We start from the raw sequence: 19,925 nt of genomic DNA, 5'->3' as shown, positions 1-19,925 counted from the left end.
CTGCTAATACTATTAGAATTCAATATTCTCTTTTAATCATTTAATTTATACTATTAAAATACGTCATGTTAATCATAATTTTGACCTCTACTATAATTTTCAATTTTTTTTATGTTTTTAGTTATTTTTAATAAGGGTTGCGAGTATTTAGATTTTTAATTCCTTTTTCATTTTGTGTTTCTATTTTGATTGATAATTTTAAACTATTTAGCTAATTAATGATATGAATATTCCATAAGAAGATTTCGTATCTGGTTGAATCTAAATTAACGCAATTAAGAGTATATATTGAACAATAGTTTTTAGAAGAGATATCAATCGGCCAACTCACTCAATTTTATCAACTAGTTAAACCTTTTTTCACTATTCAAATTGATAAGACTATTTATTTTAATTTAGGCTGAAATAATTCGGTCATAAACATGACTATCTAAGTTTCGGATTAGTTTATAATAATAACAATGACTGGATATTGCTTCTTCTAAAAAAACAATTTTTGTAGTACAACATTTGATAAAAAAAATATATTGTATTAATTCAATTTTAAATTTCTATCAAATCCATGATTATTGATTATATTCAAATGTCAAAAATACCCTTGTGATTTAGGGTTAATGAAAAAAAGATCCAACCTTTAGCTTTTGGTTCCACTGCATTACCTCAAAATCCACGATTCCTTGCTCCCAGCTTCCATGATTTCATCGACCAATTAAATTTATCAAGACTCAATTCGACTTCTTTCAAATTTCGGCAGCTTAGATCTCCATTAATTGCGGTTTTTGCGCAGCTCGCGAATTGGGGTTAAGGTGACGCATTTATTATATGATTGGAATTTTAGCTGATTGTTTAGCTGGTTGATTCGGAATTTGTAAATCAATCGGCTGCGCAGTTTTTGGCTTTAGCTGATTGTTTAGCTGTAGTATTATGCTTGAAGTACCCAGATGATGATCGAGGTTTTTGTTGAAAATATGTGTGATTTAGAAGGGGAATTATTTGTTGCTTGAATAATTGTATTGGGATTCTATGATTCAGATATTCAATTTGATGTGCTATCCACTATTTAGCTATTGGAAATTGGTTAATAATGATAATTATTTGTATCAAGTTGATTTATCTGTTTGATTTCATGCCTATAGTTGACTGTGGTTATGTTTTTTGATGGTGCTTGTTCTTGTTGAAGCATTAAATCTGGTGATTCGATGAATTTGTTTTGTGTGTGTGTCAGTGTGTGGAATTCGTAGTCGTTAGAGAACCTTATTGGCTATTGCTAAGCTGCATAGATGATGTTAATGGGGATTTGATTGGTGAGCTATGGCTTATTTAGAAATATGATTTGTGATTCCTTCTTGTGTATGTGAAAGTAGGTTTCTTGAGAATGGCTAACAACGATGCTCCAGCTGAAAACGTTCCCTCTGACGAGAATAACGCACCTTCAGGGAGTGAAAGTGAGGCGTCAATTGATGAATTGGCGAGAAAGGTTCAAGAGTCACTCTCACTCTCGAAGAGGCATAAGTTTTGGGAGACCCAACCCGTAGGCCAGTTCAAGGATGTTGGAGACACGAGCCTGCCTGAAGGCCCGATTGAGCAACCAACGCCACTGTCTGAAGTCAAGCAAGAGCCGTATAATCTCCCAGCTCCCTACGAATGGGTTACATGCGATCTGGATTCAGAGGAGGTGTGTAGTGAGGTGTATACTTTGTTGACGAATAACTATGTTGAGGACGACGAGAACATGTTCAGATTCAACTACTCGAAAGAGTTTCTTCGATGGGCACTTCGTCCTCCTGGTTATTTCCGGAGCTGGCACATAGGAGTAAGGGTCAAGACTTCGAAAAAACTGGTTGCGTTCATTACTGGGATTCCTGCAAAGATACGTGTCCGTGATGCTGTGGTGCTGCTTGCAGAGGTTAATTTCCTGTGTGTTCACAAGAAGCTCCGATCAAAAAGACTTGCTCCTGTCATGATAAAGGAGGTTACTCGGAGGGTTCATTTGGAGAATATATGGCAGGCAGCTTATACAGCTGGCGTTGTTTTACCTACACCGATAACAACATGTCAGTATTGGCACAGGTCGTTGAATCCAAAGAAACTTATTGATGTTGGATTTTCTAGGCTCGGTGCAAGGATGACAATGAGCCGAACTATCAAGCTATACAAGCTACCAGAGCAAACCACAACTCCTGGCTTCCGAAAGATGGAACCCCACGATGTTCCTGCAGTTACTCGTTTGCTTAGGAGTTACTTGAACCAGTTTGCGGTGGCCCCAGATTTTGATGAGAATGATGTCGAGCACTGGCTGCTCCCCAAGGAAGACGTCGTGGACAGTTATCTGGTCGAAAGCCCTGAAAGCCACGAAATCACAGATTTCTGCAGTTTTTACACACTCCCCTCTTCGATACTTGGCAGCCAGACCCACTCAGTTCTAAAGGCGGCCTACTCTTATTACAACGTATCCACCAAGACTCCCTTGCTTCAATTGATGAATGATGCCCTCATTGTTGCCAAGAAGAAGGAATTCGACGTTTTCAACGCCTTAGATGTGATGCAAAATGAGACATTCTTGAAGGAGCTCAAGTTTGGGCCCGGGGATGGGAAGCTTCATTACTACCTCTACAACTATCGGCTGAAGCACATCCTGAAATCATCGGAGCTTGGCCTCGTGCTCTTATAGATCATCGGTCATGCTGCCACGAGCGAGCATTTTTGTACGAGTGAGACCTACATATCCTTTTATCATGAGTTATGCTGCTGCTATCTTTGGTGTTTCCACTTGGTTCCAAACCAAGAGATTTAAATGAATTTTGTAACTGAAACTTTGTTTGGGCTTCCTTTCTATTTTACTCATCTTTTGTCATTTCTCAGTTAAAATGAAGTGTAGCTTATTGTTCAGAGGTCTCGAGTTCGAATGTCACTAGATAGTTTATTGTTCAAAGGTCTCGAGTTCGAATATCACTAGATAGTTTATTGTTCAAAGGTCTCGAGTTCAAATCTCACTGTACGAACTACGAATTTTCTTTTATGAACTTGCTTAGTAACATCTGAAAATTGATGGACTGGTATTGTATGCATAGTTCTATGACCAAAGTGAAAAATAGCCTATTTAGCCAGAATTATCTATTTTAAAATTAAGGAGCGTATATTTGATCAAATGAATTTATCTTATAATTTGATAGTAATAATTTCAACTACTCCACCAATTAAATGTTGTTTTTTTGATTGATAGTAGTAGTATAATCGAAGTGCAGTTAGTCAAACTTCAAATTGCATTTGCATAAGTACTCCTCAGTCAACAAATTTAAATATTATCAGTCTATTTCAAAAAAAATACGATATATTATCAGTCAAAATATTTACCTTATTTTTCTTTAAAAAAGTAACATTAACTTTCCTATTAGAGCATCCACAGTGATAAGCGAGCGACTGGCTAGCCGATACCCGGTGCTAGCCGGTCCGCTCGCCGAACTATTGCAATCGGCGAGTGCTGGCCGATGCGCTCGCCGCCATTGTAGGCTGGCTATCGGCCAGCGCAATTTATTTATTTTTATTAAATTTTCGAAACACTATATAAACTCGATTTTCACGTCATTTTCATTCGCACCGCTTGTTTTAACGAGTCTCTCTCTCTCTTAATTTATGTAAAAGAACAATAACGCAAAATGGATCACAACAACGAGTCTACTCCAGCGACGAGCGGGACTCAAACTCCCACTATACCCGCGGGGGCGGGATGGGGGCAGATGAGCGGCGAGTACTACAACATGTACCCTCGGCAGCAGGTGATGCCGCAAGGCGGCGGGCAGGGGGTAACGGGCATGCAACCCGGTATGCAGATGATGCCCGGTTGGGGAGCCGAGATGCAGATGATGCCACAGATGATGCCGGGGTGGCAGGCGGGGGTGCAGCCGGTGCAGCCCGTGACGCCGGGGGGGGGGAGGCAATGTCTATCGCCCCACCCTTGATTTTTTGACTACGTCTTCCCACACATCGACCCCAATGGAGACGCAATTCACTGGAGATGACACTTTCTCCATAGAGGATTTGCTATCGGGCGTTCGATTCGGAGAGACTCCCATTGAGACAGAGGGAGTAGGTCAGGGGCGGGGGCAGGGTCAGGGCACACCGAAGAAGAAGAAGAAGGGGGAAAAGGTGGTAGGCGAGTCGTCGCAGCCGGCTGATGACGACGGTGCACGGAGGAAGTGGGCGGAAGATGAGAACGTCGCGCTGGCCAAGGCTTGGGTGTCTGTTTGTGACGATCCCCTCGTTTCGAACAATCAGAGGATAATCAACATGTGGGCTAAGATTGCAGCAGCCTACCGGAGGAATTGTCCGAATGGGAAGGCATACACCGGTGAGGAGTGCCGGAAGGGATGGGAGCGAATCAGGGCTGCGATCTCCCGATTTGCGGGCTTGTACACCAATGCTCTCCGCATGAAGACCAGTGGCCAGACTGACGAGGACTGCAGGATGATAGCGGAGAAAGCCTTCAGGGGCTGTATAAGGAATTCACCTACTTGAACTGCTATCTGGTTCTGATGGATTTCGAGAAGTTCCGAGCGGGTGTCGATGCTGGCTGGCCGAAGAAGCAACGACTGAACTATACCGGTGATTACATCGGCAACAGCAGCGGTTCTCACGACCTCCCCGAGGATGTTCCAGAGGAGCCGTCCCCTCCATCCTTCGCTCGCCGCACTCGCCTGATTGGTCAGAGGAGGGCGCAACGGGCAGCGAGGGGAGTCGCCCAGGGGTCCCAGGAGGTCCAGTCGGCATCCCCCCCGTTGGCAAGTCGGCAGCCAAGCTCGCCTTCTACGCGCGTCAACAAACGCGCAAACAGATGCACAAGATCTTCTACGAATGGAAGGAGGCAACTGACCCCAAGGAGAAGAAGTTTCTTCACTCAATGCTCGAGAGTATGCAGGTCGATTTGGATACCTTCGCGGCACAGCTGGGGGGACCAGGTGCGGGCTCAGATGTCAGGGGTGCAGCCGTGGCAGCGGGGACGACGACGAGGAGTAGAGTGGGGCGGTGACTCGTGTGTGGAAGTCTAGTTTATTATGTAATTTTTTTTATTTTTAGTTAATGTACTTTTTTTATTTAAATAAAATTAACGAATTTTTCCCGTATATGTGTCGTAAATTTAATTCCGTATTTTGTGTTTAATTCCGTAAATTTAGTTATTTTTTTAATAGTGCTGATGACGTGGCTAGCCTATTGCTTGTACTGATGATATGGCAAGAAGAATTTTTGTGCTGAATGATGTGGCAGGAAGAGAAACAGGCTAGCCATGACTAGCCTATTTACCATCGTGGATGCTGAAATTCTATTTCCCAATAATTTAATGTAAAGCTATACCTACTACCCTAAATTTAATATTCCTAATTTCATTAGGTGGAGACCTAAAAAAAAAGAAGCTTTATTAAGTCGATCATTTATATCACATTGACAAATTTTAATTATCTATCTAGTACAAGTCACATACACATATTTTTGGTTTTAATAAGAAGCTCCAGCGCTAATATTTTTAGTTTCGTACATATACTAGCAAACCAAAGAGAAAACCAAATGCATTTAATTGAAGAAAAAAAAAATTCCATTCAAGAAAATTATTCATGTCTAAAAAATGTAATATCATGAATAATGAGATGTTAGGGATATTTTTATTTTTAACAATAGCAATAAATGTACATAAATTACATAATTGGACTAATCTACTTAACACATATTTAAAATTAAATATATATGTTAAGTAGATTTAGGATATCTACATAATTATCTCCAATTAAACTGAAAATCGTAAACTTATCATAAATCTTTCATATCAATTTTTTAAAATATATTTAAAAGTATAATAGTAGGAATAATTTAACAATAATAAAATAAATTTAAATAAAACTGTTCTGTTTCGATTTTAAATTTTGTATAATTATATATTTAATTTACAGAAAATTTCTCCAGACCAAACAATCTTAATAGTAAGACAGAATTCAAAAATAGAAAAAACTCATAAGCTGACTTTCACATTTCAAATTCAGCCCTATTTTACACACACAACACACAGTTCGATAGTGGAAAATTTACGACGGAATCTGCAGCTGCCTTCCTTTTTCGACTGCCGAAAAGCTAACAAAGCTGCTCTGAATCGTCGATTTGATCCTCACTTGTCAAAGATTTAGTGGATATTCCGCCAGGATGATGTACTCCGCTCGGGTTGCGCATCACGCTAGGAAGGTTCATTGTTTTCACATTCTATTTCGTGCTTCTGCGATTGGGCGATTTTGATTTGAATCCGGAACTTGCGTGAACGCGTGTGCCTGATGGATTGCTGAAATTGTGTTTTGTTTTATCTGGAATTATCGCTGTATGATAAGATATGTGCTCTGATGGATCGCGTGGGGATTAATTGCTCGGTGTTGATATCGGAAATTGATTAGCATATGGTTGAATGTGGTTTGCTGAAGGAGGATTTTTTGTTAAGGATGTACACATTTTTCGATTTTAGATTGAATTGTTGGATAAGGCTTCCTGATGAATTCGGATTTTGGATATGTCTCTGTATAAGTGTACATTCATTTTAGTTAACCTATGTTCATGTTGATAGGTTGATTCCAGTTCTGTAGTTTTACAGTTAGTCAATTTCCTGACAGTTCTTCTTTTAATCTGATCATCTTTAAAATTAGTTTATTGAAGTGCGTAGACTAAGAGTTAGTTACTTGAATCCTGCTACACCTCTTTTTTTATAAAAAAAATCTGCTCTTTACATGACTGATTAAAGACAAACCACTAACTATGTCATTTCCTTTTACATGCCTGTGGTATTGAATTACTTTGTATGAATCAAATGACATAACTACGCTTCATACATACAGATCAGACAAACCCATAACCTTATACGAGGTCGGACAATCCATGTATGCTCTTCTGCAAATGATGTGGGATCCGTTGTCAAATCAGATGGTAAGTTGTGATATTTGCATGCTCTTTCTTTTAGCAAGACTGGTCTCTCTTCTTTATTGCTGCATAACAGCATAAGGCAGGCCTATATTACGAGGCTTACACTTGAGTTTATGCTGTCTTAACCACTTAAGTCACACTCTAAATAGGGATAGTTAGCTGATATTGTCTCAGGACCTTTAATCTGAGCAATCATTATGTCCTCACTGGAATGTTTTAACCCCTTTGGCCTGCTGTCTGAAAACATATTTTCTGATAGAGCATGTTAAACGAGGGCTTCAAAAAAATTTTGATCTTACACTTTGTTGGCATTGTCTGAGTATGGCTCATCGTTTTCGACAAATTAAAATTCACATATGGAGTTAAGCTTTGGCTTGTGGCATGGAATTCCAGCCTCGTGAAGTTTTGCTAATTTGTTATTGATTATCGATGTGGTATCCAATTTGGTACAGATATTTCAAGACATTGTGGTCTTGGAGCCATCGACAAGAATGGCAGTCGAAAGTTCTCCAGTATGCGCTCTTTCAGCCCTAATTATGTGCCAGTCAGCAGAATGATGGTAATTACCAATTAATACTTGAACTATATGGTGTTTTACAAGTATCTGTATTTAGCTGTGAAGATTCTGATAACGATTATGTAATAAAGACGTCTGCTGTAAAAATGAGCAATGGAAATGCTTTCTGGGCAGCCAGAAGTCCTGCACCAGCAATAGGCTTGAACTGTAACAGGTTCTCCATATCTTTCAACCATTTTTGCATTTCTTGTAAAGAGACATAGCTCTTTAACTGGCCTCTTTGGTATGCTTATTTCCAGCCAATCTGAAAGAATGCCCAGACAGTTTTCAACAGATTCAGGTTAGTTGGTGTTCTGTAAGCCACATTTAGTGCTAATTTAACACTTTGAGATGTTATTTGATCATGTATTGTAGGAAGGTTGGGATTAGGTTACTCAGTCACTATATTGTGAATTATAAATTTCTTAGTGCATCCATTTGACTTGTTCACACAAATTCTATTTGTAATTGGATAAACCACATGTTTTGTGATTTTAACTGTTGTTTTGGCAAGGATGGATGTTTTCTCATTTTTTAGTAGCCCTCCCTTCTCTGGAATTTTGGTTGATACATATCAAACTATAGCTAAACATACTACTCTCTTTCAGGTCTTCCGCCTCACGTTGAAATTGGAATGCCTTCTCTCTCACCTACAATGACAGAGGCAAGCATCTCTCTCATAATCATCACGTTATTTGCTACTATCAACAATAATACTAAAGGGTGTTGTTTGTTCGCTGTAATGTAGGGTAATATTGCGAGGTGGTTGAAGAAAGAGGGTGATAAAATTTCTACTGGAGAAGTGCTTTGTGAAGTGGAAACTGTAGGTTCTATTGGTTCTCTACTTAATTTCACTGAATATGCTACCATACTCTCCTGGTAATCCAATAGCTGATTGTACATCAATTAACATCTTAAGGACAAAGCAACAGTAGAAATGGAATGCATGGAGGAAGGTTATCTTGCAAAAATCTTGCGTGGGGATGGATCAAGTGGGATTAAAGTTGGTGAGGTACGGCTCTGTTATTCGACTATAGGACTTTATGTTCAAACTATGTCTTCCTACTTCCGTTCTCAGCTTTCTTAACACATTTAGAACAAAGATAGAACAAGAATCAAGTTATTTGCTTGATTTATTAAGGGGTGATTTAGTTTTATTTTTATCATGGATTGGCGCCCGACCTTGGCACATATTTTTAATGCTATTCTATTAAAGTTTGCTAGGCCCTTTATTAATTTGATTGTCTTTAGCTTGTTGCTTGACGTTGTTCACTTGGTTTATGTGATTTCAGCTGGTTCAATATTTTCTATCGATGAATTCCAAGTCAATCATTAGATTTCCTCTGTACAAGTCATCATCTTCTAATTTTCATGGGAATTACCTTTCTTGTGTGTCAAATGAATTAGAAAGATTTAGGGCTTGCTGGTGCTACTGCCTGGAAAATATATTCAGATTTTGAAACTAGTGCTGAGCACAGCTAAAAAGTTTGTAGTAAATAGCTGTCTTGATATTGAATGAAGCTAGAAGGATGCATATGCAGGTGATTACTCAACCTACTCGTTGGTGGCTGATCAAATTATTATTTTGACTAGATAATTGCCGTAACTGTTGAAGAAGAGAGTGATATTGCTAAATTCAAGGACTATAGTCCAGCATCAGATGCTGCGCCAGCACCCCCGCCCAAAGAGACGCCTGCTCCAACTCCACCAAAAGAAGAAGTGTCAAAAGCGTCTTCTGCTCCAGCGGAGCCCAAAGTTTCCAAGCCTAGTGCGCCTTCTGCATCTGGAGATCGTATTTTTGCCAGTCCGCTTGCCAGAAAACTTGCGGAAGAGCACAATGTAAAAATTAGATGGCCTTGTCTATGATATTTCACTGGACTAAATCGATAGTTTTTACTCATGTTTCGTATATATTGACAGTGTGTTTAAAGCAGTATACTTGCACAACATTAATGCAGGTAACTCTTGCAAACATCAGAGGAACCGGTCCTGATGGACGCATTGTCAAAGCAGATATTGAAGATTATCTTGGTATATATTTGGGACTGTGTTCATGTAGTTTGATGCCATCAGAACTATTCTCTTTCTTCACTCATTGAAATCTACTTTTTTACCAACTGACGAGTTTTAGGAATTGAGTTTTATAAAACAAGAATCTAAATCATTTTGCACTCTCCTCCTTACAGCTTCACCTTCAAGTAGTAAAGAAGTTTCAGAAGCTCCTAAGGCTGCTACCGCAACAGTTGCTGGTTTAGATTACACTGACATCCCACACTCGCAGATCAGAAAGGTAATATCACATTGACAGTTTTGACATAATTCAGTGTGCTATGTTGATAACATATTCCATCTGTGTGACAGGTGACAGCAGCGCGATTATTGCAGTCCAAACAAACAATCCCACATTATTACCTGACTGTAGATACATGTGTTGACAAGCTTATGGAGTGAGTATGCATTCTTCTGCAAATTAGAATGACCCATCAAAGTTACCTGTATTAGTTGTTTTAACTTCTTCCTGATCTGCAGATTGCGTTCCCAGCTAAACTCATTGCAAGAAGCTTCAGGTGGGAAAAGAATTTCAGTTAACGATCTTGTTATTAAGGTATGATAGGCCTTCTTTGAGGGAGTGCTCTTGTTTTCATCATGTGATGAAAGATATATGCATGTCTATCTGCACCTTCTCTTTTGTCAAGTTGCTTCTCTTTGCGAGAACGTACTTCCTCTTTGCAAGATATTAGATTCACTTAAGAAAAATAATTAGCTGTGTTTTATATTTATTTTCTAGGTCTTAGTCTCTAGGAGAATGAAATTCTTACATGGACCTAAAGTATATTGTGCTTGGATAGATTTTTCATTTTTCCATCAATAATCCATTAAACGACTTTTTTCACTGCAGGCTGCTGCCCTGGCCCTTAGAAAAGTCCCTCAGTGCAACAGTTCATGGACCAATGATTATATTCGCCAGTAAGTATACTTTGTAAGAAGGTTATACTGTTATAGTTTAACACATGCCTCTTACTTGCTAACTCTTGTGTTCACAGGTTTAACAATGTGAATATTAATGTTGCTGTGCAGACAGAAAATGGACTGTTCGTGCCTATAGTTAGGGTAAGTCATCTTACGAGTTTAATACATCTCTTGTAAAAGCATCCTCTTCCCAGATGATATGACAATTGTGCCTCTCAACTATTTGCTCTAAAACTGAAGGACGCTGACAAGAAAGGCCTATCAAGAATCTCTGAGGAAGTTAAGAATTTAGCTCAAAAGGCCAAGGAAAACAGCTTGAAGCCAGAAGATTATGAGGTGAAGCAGAAACTTCATTGGTCATTCTGAAAGACTCGATTACTGATCACATCTGTCTAACTAAATCTGGTTTGCAGGGTGGTACTTTCACAGTATCAAACTTAGGTGGTCCTTTTGGCATCAAGCAATTTTGTGCCATTATAAATCCACCCCAAGCTGGCATTCTCGCAGTTGGCTCAGGTAATTTGAACTTGTCTAGGTTATTGCAGTACAACAGGTTTTGGTAGTTGCTTAGTTGCTGATGTTTTATGTCCTCACTGTGCATGATCAGCTGAGAAAAGGGTGATTCCGGGCGCTGGCCCTGACCAGTTTAAGTTTGCATCATTCATGTCCGTGACACTGAGCTGTGATCACCGGGTCATTGATGGTAAGCAGCTATTTGCAGATTGGATACAACATAGCCAGTACCATTTCATCTTAACTATGCTGAGGTTCAACTTCTCTAATGTGCTACTGATTCTGTGTATAGGTGCCATCGGAGCAGAATGGCTTAAGTCGTTTAAAGGTTACATTGAGAATCCAGAAACGATGTTGCTTTAAATAGTGAATGACATCCTTCTGCTCCAGAGTTATTCTGCTTCAACCATAGGTGAAGGTTGGATACAACACATGTTCATTCAGATCCTTCTTTGTTTTAGAAGAATTTATACCATCTCTTTTCTTTTGATTCACTATGTGGATAACATATGCTCGAATAATCGGTGGTATAAACCAATTTTTGCTAATATAGTGTAGAAATCTACCCAGCATGATATGATTTCCTGGCCATAGACTCCTCTGCCTTCTTGAACATACATGTGAAGAAAATAAAATATTTCTGACCACCCTTTCATCTGCTTTCCATGTATGGTTACAGCATTATGGAATGAAATTGATATGTTGTGAGATTATTAAACGTCTCTCATTCAAATGTTAGCAAATTTCACATTTAGGTGGGAGCCAATTTGCTTGATATTATTAGTTTTTGCACTGCTTTGGTCTTGGCTTCTCTACCACATGCTCAATATCTAGTCAGATGCGAATGTTCCTAGGCATATTTTCGTTAGATTCTATATTAAAAATTGAGATAATAAGCTCTTGGTAGGAATTGGTTGGAAATATTCATCAATCGAGATTTGATCATTTTAGCAAATTTCCCGATTGGTTGGAAATTTGGAATGAAATGAGATTTTTGAAATTTGAATGTCACTGCACTCATTAAACACATCAGACATTTTCCTGTCAATAATTCAGCTAAAAAGGCAAGCCATGACACAAATCGATTGAGCGAAAATCATCTCCTGAAGTCGAATAACTAGGTTATAGAACAGATATTCAACTAACCATCGAAAAGTAAACAATCATATGATAGAAATAGATGAAGAAGTTGAGAGTACTAAGCAAGGCTCATCCAGTTGCATATTCATAGCATGGAAATGTTTTACAAGACTAAGGCACAATGACAACTACTGGCAGCATCACGAATCAGACTTGTTTACAAAGCAAGCTACAAAATTGCAAACAAAACTCTTACCATCATTTCCAGTAGAACCCAACACGAAAACACAAATGAACAAGCTAGCTATGTGGAACAACAATAGGACGTACTGAGTACAGAGGTCCGAACAGCCAACAGCGAGATTATCAACGTTAACCATGTCCGACACTACATTATCACACAAGCGGAGGACTACATGCTTACTAGTTATCCCAAACAATCCACATCAGATGTTATGATGCACAATAACTTAAATCCCCCTCAAAACCACCCAGCCTCAGAAATAGCACACCAGTCTTCATACATAAGCATCAAAATGAGGAAAACCAGTATAATAGTAACAAGAGAAGATGACACAAAACATCAAACATGTCTGTCCAATCAAGTAAACCTACAATTCCCTAAACATGCTCTAACCTTAAAATTAGCAAACCTGTATCACTGTAAAGCACAAAAACTTGCATAATTCAATCAACAGTTTATCATAATACATCAATCAAGTAATGAGAGGACAGAGAAAACCACATAAAAAAGCTGAGTTAAGAGGCTAATCACATCAATGGAATATGCAAGAACAAAAGCACACACAACAGTAAAAGAAAGTGAATATTAAAGATAGCAGTAGCCAATGTTTCTTGGGCATTATTCAGGAACCTGAAATCTCATTCTACAAAACTATATCATTATCATATACTCACTACAGATAGAAAAAAATTGTGCCTCTTTTATGCCAAAGATACGAATTTCCATCGCCGGAACAGCTCAACAGCTATCAAAATTTCACCTCCAGGCCATCAATTAATCAATTGAAGATCATCAACACAGCTAACGTAAATGCAAATTTCAAAATTGAGCAGATGAATTTGTTGTTTTTTTCAAAAATTGACTAATTAAAGCGGGATGTATCGTTTCAGGTAGGGTTTCCCCGCGACGGCGGCGCCGACCACCGCGCCTCCGAGCGCTCCCGCGAGCGCCGCCGCCCTCGGCCCGGACGCCGCCTTGTAGAGCGCTCCGGTGGCCAGGCCCGCGACGACGCTGTTGATCACGTCGTCGGTGTCTCTCCACGCGACCATGCCGCTCTCGAGGCCGGCGTACATCAGGCCGATCACGCCGCAGCGGTTGCCGATCTGGCGGCCCTTGTGGCCCGATCCGTTCAGGATCCGGTTGATCTTCAGCTTTAGGGTATCGGTGGGCTCGATCGCCTTGACCGCGGTGCCGAGGCCCTGGGCGGCGCCGGCCGTGGCGCCGGCGAGGTAGCCGATTCCGGTGTAGTAGGTGATGTTCTCCCCCCAGGAGCGGCGCTGCGCGAGCGATTCCTCCTGGAAGAGGAATTCCGGCTGCGTGGGGAGGTGGTATAGGGTTTGCGAGGGGAGGTTGAGATCCTTGTAGGGATTGTAAAGTCGGCGATTTGAGGTGGTTTCGTCGTCGCTGTGGCTGCGATTCGGTGTATACGCCATGGAAGAGAGAGAGAGAGAGAGAGAGAGAGAGAGAGGGGTTTAGGTTTAAGATTTGACCTTTGTTGGAGAGGAAAGGTATAAAAATTGGTTCTGACAATTTCACATTTTTATACACACAATACGACGGCGTATCCCAAACCGACTCAATTTATAGACGATTTTATAAAGAAAATGACAAATTAAGCTCTGATCATTTATAAATCAATGCTATACTGGTACTAATTTAAAAATTTCCTTATTGTGTTATTCAACAACTATTATTAAGTGGAGTAATAATGTTAGGGGAAAAAGCAAAACATCCTTCATCTTGTTACAGTTTCTCCGGCGGCAACAACCGCCGCAGGCGCAGAGAATAACGGCCGCCACCGCATTGCCACCAATCATATCTCAGCATTTTCAATTGATCAAAAGGTTTCCCCCCTTTATTTGCTCATTCTCAGTTTTTCAGTGGTTATCTTGAAACATGCATTCTTTTGGTAAAGATGGGGGTAAATATTTTTGTGATGATGGGAAAGTGCTTTTTGAGGTAAAGATGGAATCTTTATTACTAAGAATTGTTGAAATTATTTGCTATGATGTAATTTACAAATAGGTTAATTATGCTATGATATGAACTAACTTACTTGTGTATCATTTTGTGATTTGAGCTGTGAGCTAAAATTGTCTTTTGAGTATTGTATGGAGCTGCTTATCCTATGCTTCTCGATTTTTCGACATCAAGCATTATATCTTGTTAGGTTTTGTTCTTTGTCTTCATTGCTCTAGGTGATTAGGAGGTTTCTTTAGCCATTTTTCTCCCTTTCTCTGTCCATATAGCTGCAGTCTCATTCGAATTTTGATGTGAAATGGATCGATGTATTTACTCGTGATGTCACGAATGAAGAGCTCCGCGGCAGAATTTTGTTCTTCTGTTGATCTTGTGACCTTGGTTAGTGAGTGAAGTGCTCTTATTATGTTTGTGAAGTATTTGAGAAACTCTTCCATTGCAAATCAAGTTCTGTGTATGAGCTTTTCTACTGATTGTTTGCGCAGATTTTCGTGTTATCTGCAGTTTCTCCAACAAAGATGCCCTTTGTTAGAATTTAGCAGTTGCTTCCATATCCATTTCCCCCTATAACTCTTCTGGTATCCTTTTTCGTCGTCCAAGGTTAATGTGCAGCTCGTCTTCTGGATACACACCGCAGACAAGTAGTGATTCACTTTCGAAACGGTATGATCATATTTTGCTAGCTCTGTTGATTCCATTTCATTCTTGCTTTTCATTAGGCGTTGGATACGCACCATTTTCACGAAGATCGACTCTTAGTTCCAACGCACCATTAGGCATTGCTGATCTTTCGTTTTAGGATACGAATCATCCCCCAGCTTTGATGTAAGAGATTAAAATGATAAGTGCCTCGTTAAAGCCGGCAGGAAAATTAGTCATGGTTTTTATCTCCGAGAACGTTGCAATGCCTACGTTTCAGGTTCTGCAAAAAGGTAAAAATGTGCATCTCTATCCTCATCTACGATGAGCCGTCTTCACAAGTTTGAATTGGTGAATGCAATATTTAGTTGAATCAGAATTCAGGATTGATCTGTGAGCTCGTCTCTCTTATCCGAAGCAGATCTGGTAATATCACCGAATCAAGATCTGGCCGGTCTCTCTTCCTCAGTTCACAGCATTGCAAGGCCAGTTTCGCCATGGCGAGGGCCGCCTCGACCGGCCAGTCTCTCACCGTCTGATCAAGCACCTCCGCAAACTTGCCCTTCTCTATCGCTTTATCCACGATATAGGTCAGTCCCATTGCCGGCTTCGCTGTGAGAATCTGCAGCAGCACCACACCAAACGAATACACGTCCGACTTCGTCCCCAGCATCCCGGTCTGCTGGTACTCCGGATCTATGTAGCAGAACGTCCCCGCCGCCGCAGTCATGCAGCATTGCGTGATGGAATCCGCCACCGCTGGCGGGACCAGCCTGGAAAGCCCGACGTCGCTTATCTTACTCACGTAGTTTCTGTCTAGCAGGATGTTCGCAGGCTTGAGGTCACGGTGCACGAGGGGCTCTGGTCTCGTCCGATGCATAAAATTCAGGGCGGTCGCGATCTCCACGGCTATCCTGAAACGATCCCTCCACGATAAAGCAGGGCTTCCGTTTAAGCAGTTTAGCCGGTCTTCTAGGCTTCCGTTTTCCATGTGCTCGTAGACGAGGCAGCCGTATTCCGGACACGCGCCTAACAGGATGACCATATTCGGATGCCTCATGAGGCTCAGCACCTCGACCTCGCGCTGGAATTGCCTCTCGCCTTGCGACATGTCCGGCCTGAGAACCTTGATGGCGACGCGCGTGTGGTCGAGGCTCGCCTTGAAGACGGGGCCGTATCCGCCCTCGCCAATCTTCTCTGTTCCAGCGAAGAAATTCGTCGCCTCTTGGATCTCCTCCATCCTGTACCGTCTGTATTGAACCTCGGTGTTTGCTAGCGCGTGGATCGCCTTGTCCTTTTCCTTCGCCTCGGCTCTCAGCTTCTTCTCTGCAGACCTCCTCTTCTCCGACTCCAGCTCTGCTATGCGCTGCGCCGTCTGTGCTAGCTCGATCGCAGCCTTGCACTTCAACTTCTCCCTCTCCACCATGGCCATTGCAGCCTCTTGAGAATGGTCACCATCCTATGACAAAAGGTAAATATCATGAATACCTATCTTTAAATATATCAGTTGGCAGCACAAAACATATCAGTTGCATCACAAAACATATTTTTTGCTACCAATTGATAGTTATAAGAGTTCTGATTTTAAGATTGCAACTTTACATACATTGTCCGAAGCCGTCTCGGATTCGTGACAGACTATATTATACGTCATTGTGATGCGCTTCAATCTCCCTAGCTCGTCCTCTGCGTCCTGAAAATACAGTAGTTCGTCGTTGAGTGTGTTACCGTATCGTCTCCTTTTTTTTTAAAAGAAATTTTGGACTTACAGCTGTTTGTGAGCAGCTCGAAGACAACGACGTCCGGGGCTGGTCTAGATGCTCATACGAGACTTCCGAAGGGAAACTGCGCAAATCCGAATGATCACTAGAAGAAGCCATGGAATATGACAGGCTCTTGTCCCTGGTTCGGACTTGGTGAAGACTGTGGTGCTTCATAGACCGTAGCACATTCGAGACATCAGAGGTCAGCTTCTTGGCCGGAGGCACGCCATCGCTAGCCCCGGAGAAATCGCTGCCGCTGTAATAGCTGCTGCCTACGCCGATAGATTCGTAGCTAGTAGCATCTGATCCCCTTTGAAGAGACTCGTTGGAATGTTGAGGTGAAGGTATCCTTCCGAAGCCCTTGTCTCTCGCAGTGAGCTGACGAGACTCTCTGCTGTCGAAAGGCGACGACTCGTGCCTGTCGCCATCCTGGTCGGAGGAGCCAGAGGCAGAGCTTTTCCAGCTGTCCTGTCTGTAAACAGACATTTTTTTTCAATCAAGAAATGAAACATCTACTATCATTTTTAATTAACAGGGGTAGGCAAAGCTCTTACGGTCGAAATTTTTGAGGAAACGGGTTCTCGTGCGAGCCAGAGCTGCTGGGAGTTCCGTTGTCGGTGGCAGTTTTCAGTTTCTGCGCCTTCGTCTTTGAGACAGAGTACACACTGCAGAAATCGGGCGCGATCTTCATCAACAAACTCGGGACATCCGGATTTTTAAAGGCCCTGAGAAAGGGAAGTGTAATGAAGAATTAGTGTTTGAGAGTTTGGGTAAGAATGTGAGATGTTACCTTGCTAGGGCACCTCGGCTCGAAGCTCCTAAGACCAAATTCATGATGCCGTTCCAGCTGGCGAACTCTGCAAGCGTGGTTGCCACGTCGTTGCCTTGCAGGACAACTTCTTTTACGCGAATCTGCAGTCGCGTAAAAGAAGGTAAGTTCATCATAGAGTTTCATGGAATTTGATTGCTTTTTTGTTAGTGTTATTGTAGAACTTATGATAATGTATACATGCGACCAGTGGCAGGTCCAGAAATTTTGATGATATGTAGAGATGTAGCACAATGCTCAGGAATTAGGTTGGTTTTTTTTACCCCTTTTCGAGCACAAAAACCGCGAAAGGGAAGGAATAGTTGTTGTGTTTCAGCTGAAGTTGGCTCTCTTCCCTCTCTAGGAATATCATCTGCAGAATTACCAAAATTAGCTATCATTCAAGGAGAAAACCTTAAAACCTATGAAATTCTATGAAATTATTACAAGAATAATTAAGTTTCATAATTTATTTACATGCCATTTATGAATTAATGGAGATTCATAATCTAATCATTAAACAAATTTAAGTCTTTGTCATCAAACATGCTTATTCCGTTTAAATATGAAATCATATAGTTCTAAAATATATATACTCCCTCCGTCCCACGATAAGTGACTTGTATTCCTTTTTGGGGTGTCCCACTATAAGTGACCTATTTCCATTTTTAGCAAAAAGTCATCTCTCTTACTTTATTCTCCACCTACTTTATTCTCTCTCCTCTCCTCTCCTTTTCCCTCTCTCATACTTTACTCTCTCCACTTTAACTTATTTAAATATCATTCCTTAAATCCCGTGTCCAAAAGAAGTAGGTCACTTATCTTGGGACGAAGGGAGCACTTGCTTATTTCAAATAGGGCAAATTGCAAGCAAAAATCATAAAGTTTGGTTAATGTGACTCAAATCAGTGAATATTCAGAATACGATGAATCAGAGGGAGATATAAACCCAAATTTCGAGTGTTATATCAGATACAATTCCGCATAAATTAAAGCACAAGGGTCAATTACGAAAAAATATAAACATCGTCACTTTATTAATTGATCTTAAATTACAGGGCATACCATAATTTGACCAAATTTCACGATTTTTTCTGTGATTTTCCTATTCAAATATAAGGTTGTCTCATAACTTTAAAAATCAGTCGCATAAACCATCAAGTTTTAATTTGCTATCGATTATCTCATGATGAAAAAATCCAACCACATGCATGCAATATATCATCGACCAACAATTGAACAAACTTATGATTTTCCCAGCAATTTTCCATTAACTTTACACAATTTTAAAGAAAAATCCATCATTAGGCCTCTATAAAACTGAATAACTAAAATAAAAAAAAACATTAATTTTAAATTCATACACAAATGAATGAAGAGGGAGAGGGAGAGAGTACTTGATTCAAAGCCATTTTGGATTTTAACATGGACGAGGAGAATGTTGTTATCTTTCAATCTCAATTTCTCAAGAGCCCATTTCACGGCAGATTGGCTGTTTTTGTCTTTGTCGATTCCCACCGCCGTCGATATTCGGCTCTCCTCGTACATATTTGTCATTATTTTATTTTATTTTATGACGCGTTGGCAGAGCGGCGGTGGCACTGGACAGCAGCGGCGGTGGTTGCTGCTTGTGCGCTACCGGCCATGCACGCAGACCGCCGGATAAATTTTGGCTCGTTGTCGGAAATTTATGAAATTATTTTTGTATTTTTATTGAATTTTTTGACTATATTTGGGCTAGGGGTTTTACTCCTTACGAACCTATGGTGTTCCATAAGATACGGCATTATTCTAATATACTCATTATTATTGCTTTGTAATTTTGAATATGATCACAAATTATACTAACAAAATATTATTGTAATTTTTTTAGAAATTTGTTTGATTTTGGAACTACAGAACTCGATTTTGGGGTGATTATGATAACATATGAATATGATAAGATGATAAGATCGGCATGTTGGGATCATAAATTAAATGGAACATTGTATAGTATTAATTCTACTTGGTTTACAACTTATTAAAATTGGTTTACAACTTATTAAAATTACCTTTTAATAAAGTCCAAACACTCATGGAGAATCGAATTTATACGTCGAATTTACTTTGTTTTAAAAAATTTGAATGCTTAGTGATGTATTCTTTCAAAAGATATACAGAAACAAAAAAGTAAGCATTGCAAGATATAACTAATTACTAATAATCATTAATCACATATCTATATTTAAATGAACCAAATTTTTTTGGGCGAGGGAATCTCTTATCTTATATTTGTGGGCATGAGTGAGGGTCAATTATCATGATTATTTTTGTTTTACATTGTGTTAAAATGGTAAATTGTTGCTGTGGAAATGAGGTCCCAATAAGACGTAAGACGAATGACGTAAACATGATACAATCACTATTAAAAATCAACTTTACCTT

The 19,925-nt window shown here is 40.2% G+C and overlaps 3 protein-coding genes, 1 long non-coding RNA gene and 1 pseudogene across 4 annotated transcripts; 3 read left to right on the top strand and 2 right to left on the bottom strand.

Moving 5' to 3' along the window:
• The first annotated feature begins 637 nt into the window (after positions 1 to 637).
• LOC125207480 (glycylpeptide N-tetradecanoyltransferase 1-like) lies at positions 638 to 2,889 on the top strand. Its single transcript, XM_048106849.2, has 2 exons — positions 638 to 806; positions 1,365 to 2,889. Exon 2 carries the CDS (start codon positions 1,376 to 1,378, stop codon positions 2,669 to 2,671), a length of 1,296 nt encoding a protein of 431 aa, XP_047962806.2. The 5' UTR covers positions 638 to 806; positions 1,365 to 1,375; the 3' UTR covers positions 2,672 to 2,889.
• A 3,108-nt stretch (positions 2,890 to 5,997) lies between these two features.
• LOC148923513 (dihydrolipoyllysine-residue acetyltransferase component 2 of pyruvate dehydrogenase complex, mitochondrial-like) lies at positions 5,998 to 11,705 on the top strand. The gene is made up of 19 exons (XM_089060330.1): positions 5,998 to 6,225; positions 6,864 to 6,951; positions 7,401 to 7,507; positions 7,597 to 7,679; positions 7,765 to 7,805; positions 8,113 to 8,168; positions 8,253 to 8,327; positions 8,424 to 8,516; positions 9,098 to 9,343; positions 9,463 to 9,535; positions 9,691 to 9,794; positions 9,866 to 9,951; positions 10,034 to 10,109; positions 10,404 to 10,471; positions 10,549 to 10,615; positions 10,715 to 10,810; positions 10,888 to 10,990; positions 11,082 to 11,177; positions 11,280 to 11,705. Exons 1-19 carry the CDS (start codon positions 6,187 to 6,189, stop codon positions 11,348 to 11,350), a joined length of 1,668 nt encoding a protein of 555 aa, XP_088916456.1. The 5' UTR covers positions 5,998 to 6,186; the 3' UTR covers positions 11,351 to 11,705.
• Positions 11,706 to 12,880: 1,175 nt separating this feature from the next.
• LOC148923512 (mitochondrial import inner membrane translocase subunit TIM23-1 pseudogene) lies at positions 12,881 to 13,806 on the bottom strand (annotated as a pseudogene).
• Positions 13,807 to 14,007: 201 nt separating this feature from the next.
• On the top strand, positions 14,008 to 17,784 carry LOC148923511 (uncharacterized). The gene is made up of 4 exons (XR_016132793.1): positions 14,008 to 14,155; positions 14,892 to 15,223; positions 15,352 to 16,401; positions 16,716 to 17,784. It is a non-coding gene; the product is annotated as an uncharacterized LOC148923511 (long non-coding RNA).
• On the bottom strand, positions 15,157 to 19,184 carry LOC148923510 (U-box domain-containing protein 35-like). The gene is made up of 7 exons (XM_089061132.1): positions 18,899 to 19,184; positions 17,786 to 17,874; positions 17,484 to 17,605; positions 17,248 to 17,418; positions 16,700 to 17,165; positions 16,537 to 16,623; positions 15,157 to 16,389 (listed from the first exon to the last, which is right to left on the bottom strand). The coding sequence occupies exons 1-7, from the start codon at positions 19,056 to 19,058 to the stop codon at positions 15,304 to 15,306; spliced, it is 2,181 nt and encodes a 726-aa protein (XP_088917258.1). The 5' UTR covers positions 19,059 to 19,184; the 3' UTR covers positions 15,157 to 15,303.
• Positions 19,185 to 19,925: the final 741 nt, after the last annotated feature.

Source organism: Salvia hispanica, chromosome 6, assembly GCF_029641045.1.
Source record: "Salvia hispanica isolate PSC_SH4W2 chromosome 6, Shi_PSC_v1, whole genome shotgun sequence".
Taxonomy (NCBI): Eukaryota; Viridiplantae; Streptophyta; class Magnoliopsida; order Lamiales; family Lamiaceae; genus Salvia; species Salvia hispanica.
This window is presented reverse-complemented; position numbering and strand designations above follow the sequence as displayed.

Bases quoted from the DNA above. Each gene is read 5' to 3' on its own strand.
- LOC148923513 (XM_089060330.1), top strand. From the start codon at position 6,187: ATGATGTACTCCGCTCGGGTTGCGCATCACGCTAGGAAG. The intron at 8,328-8,423 runs GTAGGTTCTATT...TAACATCTTAAG, and splicing joins TGCTTTGTGAAGTGGAAACT to GACAAAGCAACAGTAGAAAT. The intron at 9,344-9,462 runs GTAAAAATTAGA...ACATTAATGCAG, and splicing joins AACTTGCGGAAGAGCACAAT to GTAACTCTTGCAAACATCAG.
- LOC125207480 (XM_048106849.2), top strand. From the start codon at position 1,376: ATGGCTAACAACGATGCTCCAGCTGAAAACGTTCCCTCTGACGAGAAT.
- LOC148923510 (XM_089061132.1), bottom strand. From the start codon at position 19,058: ATGACAAATATGTACGAGGAGAGCCGAATATCGACGGCGGTGGGAATC. The intron at 17,875-18,898 runs GTACTCTCTCCC...GTAATTCTGCAG, and splicing joins CCAAAATGGCTTTGAATCAA to ATGATATTCCTAGAGAGGGA. The intron at 16,390-16,536 runs GTATGTAAAGTT...CTTTTGTCATAG, and splicing joins CCGAGACGGCTTCGGACAAT to GATGGTGACCATTCTCAAGA.